General features: G+C 44.1%; 1 protein-coding gene across 1 annotated transcript in view; it reads left to right on the top strand.

The window, feature by feature from the left end:
- Positions 1 to 4,443: 4,443 nt before the first annotated feature.
- The window catches only part of SLC48A1 (solute carrier family 48 member 1), a 106,212-nt gene continuing 93,092 nt past the window's right edge, over positions 4,444 to 17,563 (top strand). The window contains exon 1 of the mRNA XM_069653197.1: positions 4,444 to 4,768. Coding sequence (XP_069509298.1) covers positions 4,498 to 4,768 — 271 coding nt within the window. The 5' untranslated portion in view covers positions 4,444 to 4,497. The remainder of the gene's footprint in view (positions 4,769 to 17,563) is intronic.

The raw sequence follows: 17,563 nt of genomic DNA, 5'->3' as shown, positions 1-17,563 counted from the left end.
ATGAATGTGACATCTAGTACTATGCACCTTAATCTCAAGTTGTAGGTTCCATTTTTTCATCAAATGATATATTCATACATTGTGGATTTTATTATATTTTAAATTGTTTTTACTCGAATTATAAGGTGTAATTTTAACACACAACATCAAGCACCTTAACTTCTTTCAAAATATGTCCTTATAACAATTTGAAAAGGCAACATGTATTCGTGCATCTGCATTAACTACTTTTTACCACATTGCCAAATATACAGGGTGGCATAGTTACAATATATAGGCGCCCGCAAGGGTAACATACTGCCTATGTGTCTATATTAGACCAACCTCTGTGTTCTATTATGAATATTCACAATATTTATTATGGACCGCATGTTCTTTCTTAGTATAGTTATGTACAGCGGTATCAACCGATGTATGACAGAGACACACTATAGAGGCACCCGCAAGGGTTACATACAGCCTCAAGTCACAGCATATGGGCGCCCGCGAGGGTAACACACTGCCCATTTGTGCTGTATTAGATCAATTTATGTGTTTTAATATAAATATCTTTGATACTTATGATATATATTAATGACAGTTTTATGCCCCTCCTTTCTCTCTCCCCCCTTTCCTTACCCCTTCCTGCGTTTTTTAGTGTTTTTTAGCGTTTTTTAGCGCCTTTTAGCGTTTTTCAATAAATTTCTATGGAGTTGATGAGATCGGAGTAGGATAGAACATACCATAGAGGCACCTGCAAGGGTTACATACAGCCCCTAGATCAAATTACCAACCACTTGCGATTTTGCAATATGCACTTTATATTATGCACTTTATTGATAGCACTCAGCACTTTGTCAATTAATAGTCCTTCAATGTTTACATAGCACACAGCACTTTATTACTTATGAAACATCTGCATATTTCTATTTTGATGTCTGCAACATGTATTTTGTAAACTTTTTTGACACCACATTTCAGTTCGTGCTGAGACACTGTGTCGGCCCACTAGGGCTGAATTAAACAAACCTAGTACAATAGAAGACGATGCACGATCGTTTCTCCTAATTTCATTGCCATTGGCAAACACTAGGATGAAAATACATCATTTTATATTAGTAATTCCAGGCATTTTGTCCATCCCCAACCCACATGGGATAATTGGTTTGATTAGACAAAAATGTTTCAAATTACTACAGTGCTTATAAAAACACTGTGTCTCTCATGAATGCCTGAAATGGGTGGTCATGCAGGTTCCTACATGGCTCCATTTTTGTCTACCACTTGTTACCTTACTTAAGTGCAAAACATTGAAAAAGGACTCATATACTTTTCTCTATAATACCACAGTCCTCTCTCTGTGTCACATACCAGACGAAGCCCGAGTAGGGTGAAACGCGTCGTACCTTTCTTGCATCCAAGACCGTTGCTGCCTTCTTTGTCCATGTATTTCAAATAATAAAGGACACTTTGACTGCACGGTACCCAAGCCTGTGTGTGGATTTGTTGGAGACATCCAGCCTTTCGCTTTTATCATAGCTGGAGTGCCGATGTAACTCGGATTGGTTTCCAGTCCTTTTTTATATATATATATATATATATATATATATATATATATATATATATATATATATATTGTTTAATTCTCAAATAAACCTTTTAAATTTGCAAAACAAACTTACTTCTTGGCTCAGTGGGGTCAGGGGGATTCTAAGGGAGGGTTGTTATATAAGGGTTGTCATCCAGAGTACACGAACTGGACATAAAAATATATAAATAAGGGCTTCCCTTGAGCAATCCCAGACAAGGCACTGACTTAGTGGGACTGCTTGATTGGAGTCTTTAACAGGTATGGGGGGCTGGGTGCGCATGGAAATGAGTGAGTGTATGGTGCATAGGAAGTTTAAATGAGTGAGTGAATGTGTAATTGTGTGTGTGTGTGTGTGTGTATATATGTGTGTGTGTGTGCTCATGTGTAATGCTGGACCAAGGAGCTGATTCTGGTCGGTAGAGGAAGGGTGGTAGGGGTGGTGTGGTGGTTGGTAGGATGGACAGGGGGCTAGCATACTTATTTGTATTTATTTATTTGAATTTGTACAGCGCACAACTGCCCTCAGGCATCGCGAAGGCTTACTTAGTTACATAAGAGCTTGTGAGAAATCTTGGATACATAAGTGCTTAGCAAAGACATACGGTTAGCCTGACCCCTTTTGAAGGGCGGCATCAGCATACAATGCAGGGAGTCAATATAGGTGGCACAGACATGATGCACACCCCATCTTGAAGGGCGGCAGCAGCATACAATACAGAGAGTCAAAATAGGTGGCACAGACATGATGCACACCCCATCTTGAAGGGCGGCAGCAGCATACAATGCAGAGTCAACGTAGGTGGCACAGACATGATGCACACCCCCTCTTGAAGGGCGGAAGCAGCATACAAAGCAGAGAGTCAATAAAGGTGGCACAGACATGATGCACACCCCCTCTTGAAGTGCGGCAGCAGCATACAATGGAGAGAGTAAAAATAGGTGGCACAGACATGATGCACACCCCGTCTTGAAGGGCAGCAGCAGCATACAATGCAGAGAGTCATATATACATACATACCAATATTCTGTGACCAAAAACCTGTAGGAATCTTAAAGTTTCAAAAATAGTAATTGGCAAAATGACAACACAGGAAATGATGTCACATCAATTTTACCCAATCTAATGACAGTACATGAGATCACAGGCTGCAAATAGCACATTTAAAGCCCTAAAATGAAAGGAATAGACAGATACATATATTGCTCTGTTATTAAGACTTGTGACTGGCAACATAGGGCAGTTGCTGCCGCCCCAACCCCCAACCCACTGAGGCTCATGCATGGCCCCTGTCAACTAAAAAAGTGGAAAAGCCCTGATACTGTCTCTGCCCTTGACACATCAATTGCCATTAAACAAAGTAACTAATTTACCATATCTACCTTGCAGCTCAGCTAGCAGCTGTGTGTATTTTCCGCGCTGTGACAGACAGAAGTTCAAAAGAATTTCTGCAGTGAGACAGAGCACCGGCTCAGAGCTCCGAACAAACAGCAAACTGAGCTCAGGACAGGCAGGTAGCTCTGAGAGGCACGGGATGTGTGTGGCATCACACTGACGCTCTGACACTTGCCTGGACGTCATTGCGCCCAGGACAGAGAGTGTGTCCAGGGGTGTACTGGCCTATAGGGAACTCTGGAGATTTCCCGGTAGGCCTCTGCATCCTGGGCCTCTTTTGTGTGGTAACCTATTTTATTACCACATTTTCTCATAGGAAAAGGGTTGGGCTTGCTGTAAATGTGTAATATGGGGCAACTTTGAACATTATTTCCAGGGTCTCTTTTGCCCACCTTACACTGGAGGATGATAGTGGGTCTCAGGCAGTCCCAAGAGCCATTAATCAGTATGTTTTGAGAGGAAAATCTGTAGGCGGTAGGACTACCTAAAAAGCAGTAGCCTACCCTACTGGTTGAATCTGTAGCATAGCTCTCAACCATTTGTAGTGCAAAGGCGGGTGAAATCACCCGATTTTGTTTTTGGCGGGTGAGACGCCCATTGGAATGAATGGGCGTGCAGGAGGCTTGGCGGGTGAGTCAGCCCTTTTCAAGGCGGGTGACACCCGCCAAAAGCGGGTGACATAGCTCTCAACTCACCCGCTTTTGGCGGGTGTCACCCGCCTTGAAAGCTGATGAATCACCCGCCAAGCTCCTCATACGCCCATTCACTTCTATGGGCCTCTCACCCGCCAAAAAGAAAATCGGGTGTTTTCACCCGCCTTGGTGACAAAAAAGGTTGGGAGCTATGGTGTGAGTTGAGAGCTATGCTGTAGGGTTGGCAAGTATGCATTATATGGGCTCCCCGCCAGGCAGCTCTTGGGGTAGAACAGAGGGGGCGGGGCCTCTAAGTTTGCTCCGCCCTGTTTCTAACCTGGCCCCGCCCATAACTAGTTAGCCCCCCCCAATGTAGGTTGCACTCCTGCATGATGACCCGTGTGACCGCAAACCCACAGGTGCGGGCTGTCAGCTGATAGCCTTGGTTACAATAGGATGTAGTCGGGGAGGTAGCAATCATTTCCATAACTTTAAATTTAGGATTTTTTTTCGTGGGAGTTATGGGGGTAACAATTAGATTCAGATCGTGTACATCTACAAAATCCAGGAGTGTATATTTTTTTTATCTCGTGTTCTTTCATAAGAACATGTAGGCCTATTCTGGCGTCTATCAGGCACTTTCTTGCATTAGTCTTCACGGACTGTGAGAAACGTCAATGCTGTCGCCCACTCACACATGTATCATGGCGTAGAACAATGTATTGTTTAACCTTGTAAAACGAATTACCATTCTAGCTCTTCGTTACGCTACTGGTTGACGTGCCTACCCCTTATTTTGTTTTATTTCCATTATCCTTTCCGTATGTACCCACCACAGAATTGATTTTATTCCCTTCAAAATAATCCGTGTACACACGGACTCTGACCCTTCTTCTGTTTTGATGATTCTTCTCTTTCCCCGGATCCTGAATGTTCAGCACTTGTCCCTCTTCTATGTCCATGGGCTCCCGCCCCCTTCGGCTTCACTCTGTGTAGCCCGGGCAGCCCGAGGGCTTGGCAGTGTGACACTGTTGCTCCCCATGGCGGTCAGTCGGCACCTTTGGGTGCGTATCGCTTACGCCTCGATGGGGACACTCATGGGAGCTTCCGCCTTTCTGGCGTGGAACGTGGCTTTTGGGCAGCCTTGGACAGCGGCCATGGGGGGCCTTTCAGGTAAAAACTCAGGGGTACGTCATGTAAACAGTGGCAAGTGCTGTCGCTAACGGTGGGGCTGAATGCGGGAGGGTGGCAGATCAAGGGCTTTCTTCGGTACCAGCCGAGGAGGTTTCTTTTGGCAGTGCCGGTCATGGTTTTGGCGTTTGTTCCTTAAGGGGACCAGTGTGCTATAAAAGGGGAGAGGGGCTGTCAGGTCTTGCTGGTGGATACATTAGCAGATACGTTAGGGGAACTGTCGGCTTTTCTCCCACCGGCGATGGCGGCAGGCAGGGCAGTAGAGAGCTGCAGGTACACCAAAAGGGGAGCTTCATGCGGCTATTTTGCGCAGGTGTTTAATCCTGCGGGGGTGAATGTGTGGTTGCAACTTCTTCGCTGTAGGGGTATCGCCTACATCACTTGCAAGTGGCCCGAGTAGAGCAGGGAGAACGGTCTAGCGTCAGTGGTAGGCTGTCGATTGTCGTTGGATATTAACCTGTCAAGTACACTCAGTGAAGGGAGTGGGGAGTAAAATAGGATCGCAGGGCTCTTGGGTAGATCATGGGAAGAGAGCTGTCGGCTTGGTCTTTCACACTTTATTTGAAATGGATCACTTGTGACGATGCGAAAGAAAGCATAATAACTTTTCTTAAGTGGTCATGTCGGCTTTAACAATATTCACCCCCTCCAAAACCCCATCTCCTTTTTCTTTTTACTGCCGCGTAGAGGCCAATTCACCTGTTACATGATCATCTGTAGCTATAACCACTGCCTACAATTTATCCAGGATGTTGCTACAAAATAAAGTGATCTAGATGGGACTGAAGGTGTGCAGTCTAACAAACTAAAGACTGTCTGAGTTTAAATGTGCATTTGCTGGCTGGTGAGAGTCTTCTCTAAAAAGTGTTCAGTAATCGGAACGGTTTCCCCCCGTGTTCAGCTCTCTGGCGTGGGTGCAGTGAAGATATTTGGAGATCAATGAACTTCAAGGTGGCTCATTTAATGCAATCTTAATGGCAAACCCAGGAAAATTACCCATACACTTTACATTATATTTTCTATTATAAGTTGTGCATGGTATCGGGTAATATTATCGCCACCAAAAATATCGCCGTACAAATGGTCGTCGGGAACCGCCATAGTTGATATTTTTGGTGGGTTCCATGGGGTAATATCGCTGCAAAAATATGGCGATATTTGTGCGGTGATATTATCACCTGGATCCTTGTGCACGGCATAGCTGACTCCCGCTAATGGAAGTCTAGGTTGCACTGACTACATTTGTCCCCTGTATTCATGTGTTATCAGTTATGTGCTGCACGGATTCAAAACTGCTCCAACTGAAACTGCCTTTACTCCAAATTACAAAGTTACAATTTTGTCCACTGTCCTTTTGCATTTCAAAACTTTAAAGGTACTTCAAATTAAGGCATTTTTTATATTGTTTGAATGAAGTTTTCATGTGCAGGCAACAGAGCCCCGCCAAAATCGTTTTGCAATGACCCTCCCCTCCACATCTTCTTCCAGCCCTGTTTGAGTTTGAAGGGGATTGGACATTCAGGTGCAACAGGGGTGGGGTTTTAAGGACACAGCAGGGTGCGTTAACTGTTGGGTACTTGAGCTGAGTGAGAATATTGAATGCAGCAAGCAAAGTGGATGTAGGTTACAACATTGCCTAATGGCTGGAGCCAGGCGGTGGCTCTCAAGTGCAGCATGTGAGTAGGTTGCTGGGTACCACAGAAAAGGGTGGGCGTTTTGATGCACAAGAAAGGGAACAGGCGGTTACAGAACATGAGGGGTAATTGTTCATAACATTGGGCTTCAAGAGGAGAGACTGCTGAGGAGATTCTGGTGTGGTTGTAGAGAGCATAAGCACAACAAGTGGAAGCTCGAGTGGTACCTAGCCTCACAACCTGCGGAGCAGTGGGAGAAGCGGCTTTTGGTGCATAGGAGAAGCGGGTGGCTCTTGACGTAACAGCTGGTGAATATTTTCAGTGGAGGGGCATTAAAATCTCCTAATGGGTATGAGTGAACGACTCCTAAGCAATGTATGGGATTTGGGGGAGAAAGAGTTTGCTTTATCACCCCAAACTACCCCACACCCCCACCTCCCTGAGACATGTTTTTAAATGGTGGGTGGAAATAGTGTGTTTTGCAAAAGAAAGGGGGTGGGGGGGGTAAAAAGCCATACAATTTTACATCTCGGCTCTCCAGGGAGACACATGTTTGTGTTTACAATATGTCTTTACTATTGGGAATCATTTTGATAAAGCTACACCGACAATACACTTCAGCATTATTTATATATATATATATATATATATATATTTTTTTTTTTTTTTTTTCTCATCACTTTGAGGTTCTTGCACCCACATTTATGCAAGTGTTGTCACAGTAATTCACTCATGTGTCCACAATATGTGCCAGCATTCACTCTGTAAATCTGATATTCTGCCGCCAACACATACCAGCATTTCATGATGATGTACTCAGATTCTCTTCTAGCATTCCTGCTGAATATACATGTATGATTCTGCCTCGTGTCATCTAGCACACACACAATTTCCCCCCCCCCAGCACCACATGGAAAGGCTTTTTTTTCCAAACGTATCTTAACACGCGTGGCAATGTGCCACTTCATATTCTCTCTGGTAGGGGCAGAAGGAACGCAATGAACGTTTGCAGCTGCCGTTCACTTTAAGGCATCCACGACGCACAAGCACCATGGGGGCAAGGATTCAAGTTAAGGGTGGCAGTGCCTGAAAGAGAACATTGGTTGTCTACCAGTGGGAGCTGAGTTTCTGAATGATATTAGTGGTCAGGCCGTTTTTGGTGGTGCGCATGGACTGAAGAAATTAAACGAGGCATTTTTCTTTTTGGTGGGAAATCTCTTCTGTTTTTAGGGAAGAGGGAGCACAACCCTGAACCCACCCTTTTCTTATTTTTTTTTTTTTTTGGGACCTTTTTAGGGTGGGAGAAGCAGTGAAATACTGACAGCCCTACTTCTGTCTGCCGGTCTCTCTTTTCTAAGCACTGTAATAAGCGCATTATTACTACCCATGGTAATAGTACTCGTTTGTCCTCTACAGGATGAAGGGATGAGTCTGTTTTGCAGAGATTTCAACCTGTGACTTCAGGGAGCATATAGATTCTGAATCTCATGCTTAACTCGCCGAGTTATCTAACCGGCTTGCTAATTGGCATATTGATATGTTTTTTTTTCTTTTTTGTCAGCCCAATAATTTTTTCCGAATGCATTCAAATGTAGAAAAGTCGCCTCCTCCTTTCTGCTGAATCATCATGCCTGTCATAAACTCACTGATGTTAATGTTCCTTTCGCTGTTTTACAGGCGGTTTGGCGGTGGGTGTAGGAGAACAGGTTCAATGCCCACACTCTCCTCTCTACCAATTTGAGAAAGTTGAAAAGAAAGCAGTGTTAGGTAAAAAAAAATGTATAGTGTAATGTTAGTGGTCTTGTATGCTGCCTGTCTGCTACTTTTGGTGGCCTTTCTGCACTTGGCTCTGTAAGAGAAAAGGTTGAGGTTCATTAATGGGCCATTAGGAAAGGCAGATGCTGAAACTGTAATTGATGTGTGCAAGTCAGAAGTACTTGGTTCCTCAGTGACATCTGCTTTCTATGGGTTTGATGGAAGAGACTTGGGAGTATGTTACACATAAGGAAGAGTCCACGATCAAATATATTACAGGAGAGCCTAGTTAGCTTGAAACCAACAGATACCAGGAAATACTTTTAGCTCCCCTGGCCAGCTGGTGCCTTAGAAACATTAACTTTTTGAAAATATTAATAAGGAAGAATTAGGCCATATCTAGTACACATTTACACATAATGGATAATACACAATGGGAAAAAAGTTAGTGTGCATCTCATGTGCAAGTTAGACTTATGTAGCGCTGGCTACTCGTTCCTGGTTTGCAAGTGGTAGCTCCTGCCTAAAGCCTGACGCACATGACCTGGTTTTAGCTCCTGCTCATCAAATCTTAATTTCAAACCCTGAAGGTGGTTTGACATCTTACTCGCTCTCCCCTTCCCACTCTACTACTCTCCCTTCCACACTACTATTCTCCTCTCCACTCTACTACTGGCCCATCCTCTACTTCTACTCTCCTCTCCCCTCCCATTGCTACTGCTCCTTTCCCCTGTACTACTACTATCCACTCTACTACTTCTCCCACTTCCCCTCTCTACTACTTCTACACTTTCCTCAGGGAACGAAATTAAGCTTGGATAAGGAGGACCTAAAAGCAACTGCTGGGTATCCAGCATTCACCAGTGACCAGTAGCTACCACTGCGGAACGAGGAGCTAGTACATAGTTCTTCAAATCTAACTAAATGACGCAAAGATAACATTTTGAACCTTATTTATGAACCCTTATTCTGTAAATGTCATACAGGTGTTTTTGAAGGTTTATTTATCGATTATCCCAAATGCACAGAGGTAAAAGGTTTTTGTTCAGCACACATTGTCCAGAGGAGCCGTAGCAGTACCTGGTAGCTCTTGGTGTCAAGCTAACCAGGCACTTCTGGGACCTATCAAGAAGCTAAATGGCTCCCATCCCCCCTCAATTTTGAACCCTGCACTGGTATTGCTATTGCTCAGGCAGGCAATCAAGAGGGGACAAGAACCGGGACTCTCCCAACTGCCACCCTTCTCCTATGGGGAATGACTGGCTCTGGCTTCCTCCATGGCAGGCTTCTCACCCCAAGTTGAGAGGGATTCCATCCCCTCTTCACAGGGTAAGCTTACTAACTTTGTCTCACATCACACACCAATCTTGATAAGCTTTTTACCAGCTTATCTTTATCTAGGGCTTTTGTTCATCACACTGACAACTCTGTTTTGCTGGGATGGGACACGGGTCTTAATTTTACCATGCCCATTACAGGCTACATATAAATGCTTGAGGCATACTGAAGATATAGGCAGCATTGTCTATAGCTTATCTGGGAGTTATTGGAATGTTTATTGGGACGTTTTAGTTTGGGATAAGTATGTGTGGTCCGTTGGCAGGGTCTGGTTTTAGAAATGATAAGCAGTCTCACGTAAGCGAATGTCGGTGTTTCACAACTGTTTCTGTTGCAGTTTAGAGTGTGATGCAATAGCCAGAAGGATTTGGTAGAGTAACCGCCTGTGTTCCATATGGAGGAGTGACCTGTTCAAGATGCTGAACCGAAACAGTGGAGACAATGTGAAGACACTTGCATGTAGGGTTTGAAGTGGTCCCCATAGAAGGGTTATAGCCTGTGAAAAAGCCCTCTTTATGGAGAGAAGAGCAAGGTCTCCTTCTCATGTCACTATTTGTGGCACAACCATCACTTCCTGCAGAGCGTCCATAGATGGTCCGGGCTACCACTGTGTGAGCCCCTGGAGGGCCACTGGTGCCCAGAAAATTCAAGTGACGGACTAGTGACTGGGCGTTAAATAAGGAAAAGTCCTGTGTGCATTCCCCTCACCAGATTACTCTGCAATTCCCACAAACACACATTCTACTGTGGCTACGTGTTTTAACACTTCTGGCTTGTCCATTATAGCCCCATGCTCCATCCACCATGTACTTCAATGCAGCAGTCCTTAAACTCCCCCCCCCTCCCAAAAGACAGTGAGTTTACTCCGCCCCGAGTCTAACCATTTTGTGTGAGCATCCTGCAGAGGTCCGATGAACACCCCGTGAGATAGTTTCAGTATGGTTGTTGGTATCCATGTTTCAAAGTGGTATTGTAAATATGTATAGCCATAAATCTGTTCCATCCTATAAGGCATAATACCCACCCCGTATACAGCTTTTTAAGGATCCCTGTCCACTTGGCAGAATGGGTAGAAGCAACTTGAAAAAGCACTAGCCACTTTTTAACAATAGAATGTTCCCAAGTCAATTGTTCAATGAATATATTTTTCTCTACCACCCATACCTTTTTTAATAGTAATTTTGAGCTCAGACCGAACGTAACACCTAATCCACAAAGAGAAACCAACAATGGGTATATTTCCAAATTTGACTAGCAATCACTTAATTGTGCAAAAAGTATTAATCGATGGATTCAGACGAACGATATATACTAGGGTGATATGCTCTGAGGCGGCGAGCCTCCCAGTTTAAGGGCCTGAGCGAAGTGAGAGCCCTCTTACGAGGGCAGCAGTGCAGATGCCAACAGGGTCAGCCCGCCGCTGAGGGGCATATCACCATTGGCACCCATGTAGTTGCCTACCCAGGTGCTAAAAACACATTTTGTTTACCCTCGCTGCACAGCCTGAAGCCGCGGTTCCTAAGTCCGTTTTAAATGCTGATGACCGTGACCTACTCAACATTGAAAACGGACTCTGGGAAAGCACTGTGCACCCTGGCGCAGCAAAAACTTTCCTTTTTAAAAAATAAAAAAAATCACGCGTGTAGGAACGTAGACAGGTAAAGGCAGGGGGAGGAGGTGCTGTTTAGCAGCACCGAGGATGCTTGGAACGTGGGTTTGTACAAGACAATATGGTCCGCGTTCCGAGCATCCTGATTGGCCAGCGCCTCCTTCTAGGTTGCTAATGCCAATTACATAAATTTCCATGCAATGCATCTCAATCAGGCCTTAAGATAAACTCTGCAAGACCAAATGTCATTCTGTTGGGGTCTCCTGCCCTATTTGTGAGCACCTTTGGTGGGTAAGACTTATTGGGGCTCAAAATGTGCACTTGCCACTAGCTATTTGTAAAGAATTGCCATGTGGCAAGGCTAGCAAAGTACAAACTTGAAAATGTTTCTATATTTTTTTAATGATAAAGTGATGCAGGTAATCCATCTCAGGGTGGTCTGCTTATTAGATCACCACCCTTTCATCAAACACTTGTCAACATTATGGTGTACACCTGTGCCCTTTTGCATCCATATATTGATTTACATCATCTGCTCCCCAGTGGGACAGAGCAGGTTCAGTAGTAATAGGTGCTCTGTCTGACAGCTGCCAGGACAGCAAAGTCACTGCAGCGCATAGGCTGTGTTTTTCAAATGTACGCTTCTGTTCCAAAACCACATAATTATGATCTGTCATCCTGGTGGTTGTTTAATCTTTAAACAAAAGCCAACCCTGAGTTTCGGGGTATGGTGGCTGGTAGTTCACATACTTATTAATGCCACATCTGATCTGTATCATACACATGTAAACACTGTGAGCCTAGGCCAGCCTTGGACTGGCAATGTACATGTTCCTCATACTGGCTGTCTCTGCTACAAGCAGCACAATAATAGGCAATGGGTGCTGCCTCCCTTTTATACTTTTTGAGGGCAGGTAGCGCCTTTCTCCAGCCCCAGAAGCTCTCGGCCAGAGCATCCTGGGAATTGGGTTTAAGAGGCGACAAACTAAGGACCAGCCTCACACCGGGAGTTTCATACCAAAGGGCCTTTGATGCTATCTGCTTGCGAAGGGGCTGACAGTGTAGCCACTGTAGCCACTGGGAGCTCTGAATAGTTGGGGAAGTCTACTCCACTTCCTTTAGTGCAAAGCACTTTGGTTACGATACAGTAAAGCAAAGACCACTTGATAACTCAGAAATTGGGCCCCTTGAGGCATGCTTGCTTTAACACAATTCCCTGTGAACTTTAGCCTTTATAAGGAAGGGATCGCCCCCTCTTTCTTTTTATTAATTCCTCGACTGCAAGAAGAATTCCATTGAGGTGAAGGAGCACTCCAAGGCAGAGGCAAGGTCTGCTCCTTTCCACTCACAGGGTACACCAGTTGCAGTTGAACTACTGGTGTTATGATATGGGATTTATAACGTGCCTATACACAAGTGTTCAAGGCACGACAGGGCAAGGGAGGGGGAACAGAGAGAAGGCAGAGACAACGATCTTACTAGACGAGGTGTCATTCAGATTGTGCAGGGGAAGGGGAACAGTGCGGGAGGGGGGGGGGGACCTGGCTCGCTACAGTGGTACCCAGAATGTCACTTGTGGTGAAGGACTCCTGCGGATGTTATCCTGCCCCGTGTTGAGAGAAAGCAAACGCAACCTCATCTTGTCCCTGAGCCCCTGGATTGGGAATTGCAGTCTCGGAAGAGCCAGAAACCTCAAGATTTCTGCTTTACATCACCTCAAACCAATTAAACTGCACCCAAGACGTGTTTTCCTCATTCAGACTAACAGAACCCACTGGTGCTGCCTTTGGCACTCGCTTGATATTCGAACCACTGTTGCTGCTCCTCAAACAAACCAGTTTGTTGCTACACTGCACCAGCTGAGCATGCCATTGCCTGTGTTTGTGCCAGAATCTGGCTGCTGTGACAGACTTCAAACTGCAGCATCTTGACCAAGTGCCTCCAGCGTCTGCACCTTCAACCCAAAATCGTGCTTCAAACCGACCTGGCCCCATTCCCATTTCATTACAATGCTGCATCGAACCCCAACAAGCCTCACTTCAAACTCGACTCAACACCTGCCTCATGTTTGGTCACAGTAACTTGCTGTACCCAAACCTGATTCAAACCACGCGCACAACAATAAAAAGGTGGATTAGAATTTCCGAATTTTTTTCAAACTGCCAAGAACTAAATAAGCTACTGTTAGAAAACCTCAACCCGCTGCGGCCCATTTCTTGGGACCTTAGTGACTGGTTAAGCCCCCTTTTTACTCCTTCTCCCTGAATAAACATATCCTTTTTGGACACTGGCTAAGTATTACCTTTCTTCTTCCTGATAAGATTCAAGAGTGCTTGCCTCCTTTGCATATTATATAAAACATTTGTCTCATGCCCGCCCTTTTCCCTCAAGAGTCAGCAGCAAAAATCTTGCTTGGACCTTAATAAACTCCAGGCTAGACTATTGCAGCAGCTTGCTGGTCGTTCTTCCCAAAAATGAAATCAACAGACTGCAAGTTGTGCAAAATAATGCTGTGAGGGTTGTTGCTGACCGCAAGAAAAGAGTTCACGTATCAGATGCCAGAAGAGATCTCCACTGGCACCCTATTAAAGAAAGAATCCACTTTAGACTAAGGGTGATCACTTTCAATTGCCTGAAAGTCAGGCCCATCTTATCTTAAAGACACTATGACTCCAAAGTCCAGCAACTATAGTCTGTGATCCATTAATTGCTCCCAGTTAAAAATTCCTTCAAGGAAGCTATCGCAAGTGAAAAGTTGAACTTTCTTTTCTGCCGCTCCTGCTTTGTGGAATGGATTACCTACCATCCTCGCAGAAGAGACTTCAATCAGAATATTTAGAAAGTGCTTAAAGACTCTCCTGTTTAAAGATTGCTAGGTCAGATTCTTGAACCTTTTATATTATCTCCTGTGGTTTGGTTAGCCTGCGGTTTTTATGTTCTGTTTAGCGCCCTGAAGCCCCAGGTCAGTGGATGTGCTATATAAATTATAAATAAACAAAATAGTAGGCGGTCTGGCCACTACTCGTCCTTGTCCTTGTTAATCATGTTATTGACCTAGGAACAGCCTCGTAAATAGTTGGACTTTTGAAGATGTAAGCTGCGTAGATCTTTTCAGCTGCTGCTTTCTTCCTCGCCCATTTGACACATTAGGTGTGCTTCAGATTCACTAAACGTGTTCAGCTAAAGGTTTTCATGCATACTGTGAATATCTCCATTCTGAGGTACAGTGCACACTTTAGGACACAAGTCCACGCAACAGCTCTTTGGGTGTCTCAGTAGTGGATGGTGGTGCTTTGTGCAGAGCAGGCTAGAAGTCTATTGTCAGCTCTGTGGATATCCCATTAGTGGGGCAGTACATTGTGCAAACTCTGTGGATGTCTTGGGTCAGGGTTCTGCAAATGTTTGCTCTGCAGATGTTTTGGAGTACATCTCCCATCAGCAGGAACTGGCATTGTCAATGACGAGGTATACATTCTGAGAATTGTGTACACCAAAATTACATATCACATCTTCCTGGTAAGATGCAGTGAATAATAATCAAGCCCTTTTCAGTTTTGGGTATTAGGTGGTGCTGAAAGCGCAAGCTTTAAAGCCGATATTGTCATTAAAATAAGAGCTTTAACATAAGAGCTTGAAATAGGGGCTTTGAATGTAGGGTTGTAATGCAGATGACATATGAAGATGGATTCATGTAGTTTTGGGTATGTGTCCTACCGATTTAAAGCCCATTGCTAAGTGAAATCTATAGAATTCTCCCCCCATTCCCACCCATTTTCCCTCCGACTACACCTTTTTTGCACTCTTTGGCTGAATTTATATTGTGGGGTGAATTTGTCAGCCAACTGGTGGCCGCCATCTGTTAAGGTTATTTGACTTGATGCTTTAAAATATATTTTCTGCAGCTTTCAAGTTATGTTACACATTTTACAGTATTTTTATATCAAAAATAAACCAAGTACTGTAGTAGTTTCATTTTGGTTTAAAATGTCTCTGAAAATGTACATCTAGTGACTTGTGAGGGATTCTTCCAGTGCTTTTGATGTAAGGAGCACCTGATTGGCTGTGCAGTTAGTGATGTGATTGGATGTGCAGGGTTCCATGTCTTAATTGTGGCAAAAATGGACGTGTATACAAAATATTGCAGCAAAAATGCTGTTTTGCCGTCGCAAGCATGTAAAGGATGCGGGTGACACCCCTGCAACTCCAGACCCATTATACCATTTAAAGCGAGCGGGAGACTTCGCCGCTCCCCTTAAATGGTATAATGGGGTACACCTTTACCGGGTCAAACCACAGCATTTTTGCCACGGTTTTATTACCTGATATCATGTGCAGTGTGCTTGTTTGTACAAATGCCATTTTGTTCTGGCATGCCACTTTCTCTGTACATTTGAAGAGAGCTGAAAGCTGAGTGTTTTGTTTGCTGAACGTCTGAGAGGTGTAAAGCCCTTTGATTTAAAATGTTTGAATTTTACTTGTTTTTTAACTGTGCTTTATTTTTATGCCAGCGGCGGCTTAGTTTACCTAATACTATTAAACAGCCACCAGCACTCTTTTTAATGCATTTGTTAATTTGTGTCGGTGGCTTTAAGCCGCCGCCAACAATGTATTTGTTTTACAAACGTTGCAAATATGTGGCGGTGGCGAATTAATGTTGTTAACCCGCCGCCGGCACATATTCAATGTTGGTGAAACAAATTCAGTCCCAGTGACGGCTTGCTTTCCCTGATGTAAAGCCGGCACCGACTTTAAGTTTGATTTAGTAACATTGCAAATATGTGCCGGCAGCGGCTTGCAATGTTAAGCCGCTGCCGGCACATGTTTGTAACGTTAGTAAAAGTAATTCAGTGCCAGCAACGGTATTCGTCATCAATTCTTGCAGTGTTTCTAAGCTTCTAACCTTGCTAGCTAGCACACTTGCATAACTCGCAAGGTGTGGACTCATATTTTAGACTGGTGTGTGCAGACCTTTCAGTATTTTTATCCTGTCCCATGGCATGATCCTCCCAACGGAAGGGCACAAGAGATGAGAAGCATCTATATGACCATTTCACTGGCCCGCTGCCTTATGAGTTCTTTTCCTTCAGTGTGTGATAAGAATAGTCGTGAACATTAAGGTAGGCTTGAATCCAGGATGTGCATGCTCAATGGGTGAACAGCTATGCAGCTTAAGCAATGCACCACTTTTCCTTCTCCACTGGACTACATGCTCCTGGCAATAACTAAGTGATTTTCAATCCGGCACTTCACCTAAGTCAATGCCTAGCGTGTGATGCACAACTGAAACCCTTAATTATTTATGTATGAAGTTCTTTTATTCTGAATGATGTATCACTTATATCATGCCCCTCTTTGAACCCCCCCAGCCCCCCGGTCACACTAAACCAGGAATCGGGCTCGTTCTTAAAGTTAAAATATTTATTTAGGTATTCACAATATAATCGCACTATTTTTAATGGGAATACAATGTTCACCAATGGAGTAATAATGAGCAACAATGCAGCACAGCAATAATATTTTAGTGGGTGTGGGTTCAAATCAAATAACATTGTGGTTACTCTTTCCCCCCCTGCACACCTCTCAACCCCCAATATGCAATGTATAGAGATTGGAGAGGAAACAGGTTTCAGGAATGCAGAGTTCAAGCAAATATATCAATCCCAATTTCCCTCCCAGAAAACACAAGAGAGAAACTGAACTATTTGGCCAACTGTCAAAATGGTTTTAAAGTTGTCTTTGAATGGAGAAGTAAAACACTAAATATGGGCTTAAATCACTAGAGTTGTTGAAATTCTAATGGGAGCCGCTTGATATGTTTGCAGACAAACACTAGCAATGATTTGAGAGTAATAAGCAATGGGGAAACTTAACTTTGGGGTTGGGTGCAATGAAAAGCTATCTTACACGTTATAGATTTTGCCAAAACGAACAATTTGCAGCAAACTTTTCCGTGTGCGGTAATCGTGATCGCGGTAAAACTATAAGGAGATGCGGTTTTGGGGTCTCTGGAAAGCCTAGGATGTTAGCTACAAGCAGGCACTAGCATGAAAATTGAAGTTGTGGACGTGTTCGTGGAGGTCGTTTTTTTCAGATGGAGGCAAATTGTAAAACAAGGATGCGCTTTTAAAAAGACAAACATGATTTCTCTACACTAGGGATGGACTAGAAGAAGCAAACTACACGACGTCACCGCCACCAGCCCAAGACGTCTCTTGATCAGGTTTTGCCTGACGAGACGCTCGCCTTCTTCAGAAAAATATACATCAGAGCAAAGATTAACACTACTAGTACAGAAGGAGATAATAAGGATGAGCTAGTGTTCAGGCAGTTCAAACATTTCTAACAATGCAGTTCTGAGTATCCGAGAGGATGGGTTTGGATAGGGATGACTATGGACAGTACATGGCTAGTGACAGTCCTATACTAAGGATACTCACTATA

The sequence above is a fragment of the Ambystoma mexicanum genome, chromosome 3q (genome assembly GCF_040938575.1).
Source record: "Ambystoma mexicanum isolate Mex_15411 chromosome 3q, UKY_AmexF1_1, whole genome shotgun sequence".
Lineage (NCBI taxonomy): Eukaryota > Metazoa > Chordata > Amphibia > Caudata > Ambystomatidae > Ambystoma > Ambystoma mexicanum.
This window is presented reverse-complemented; position numbering and strand designations above follow the sequence as displayed.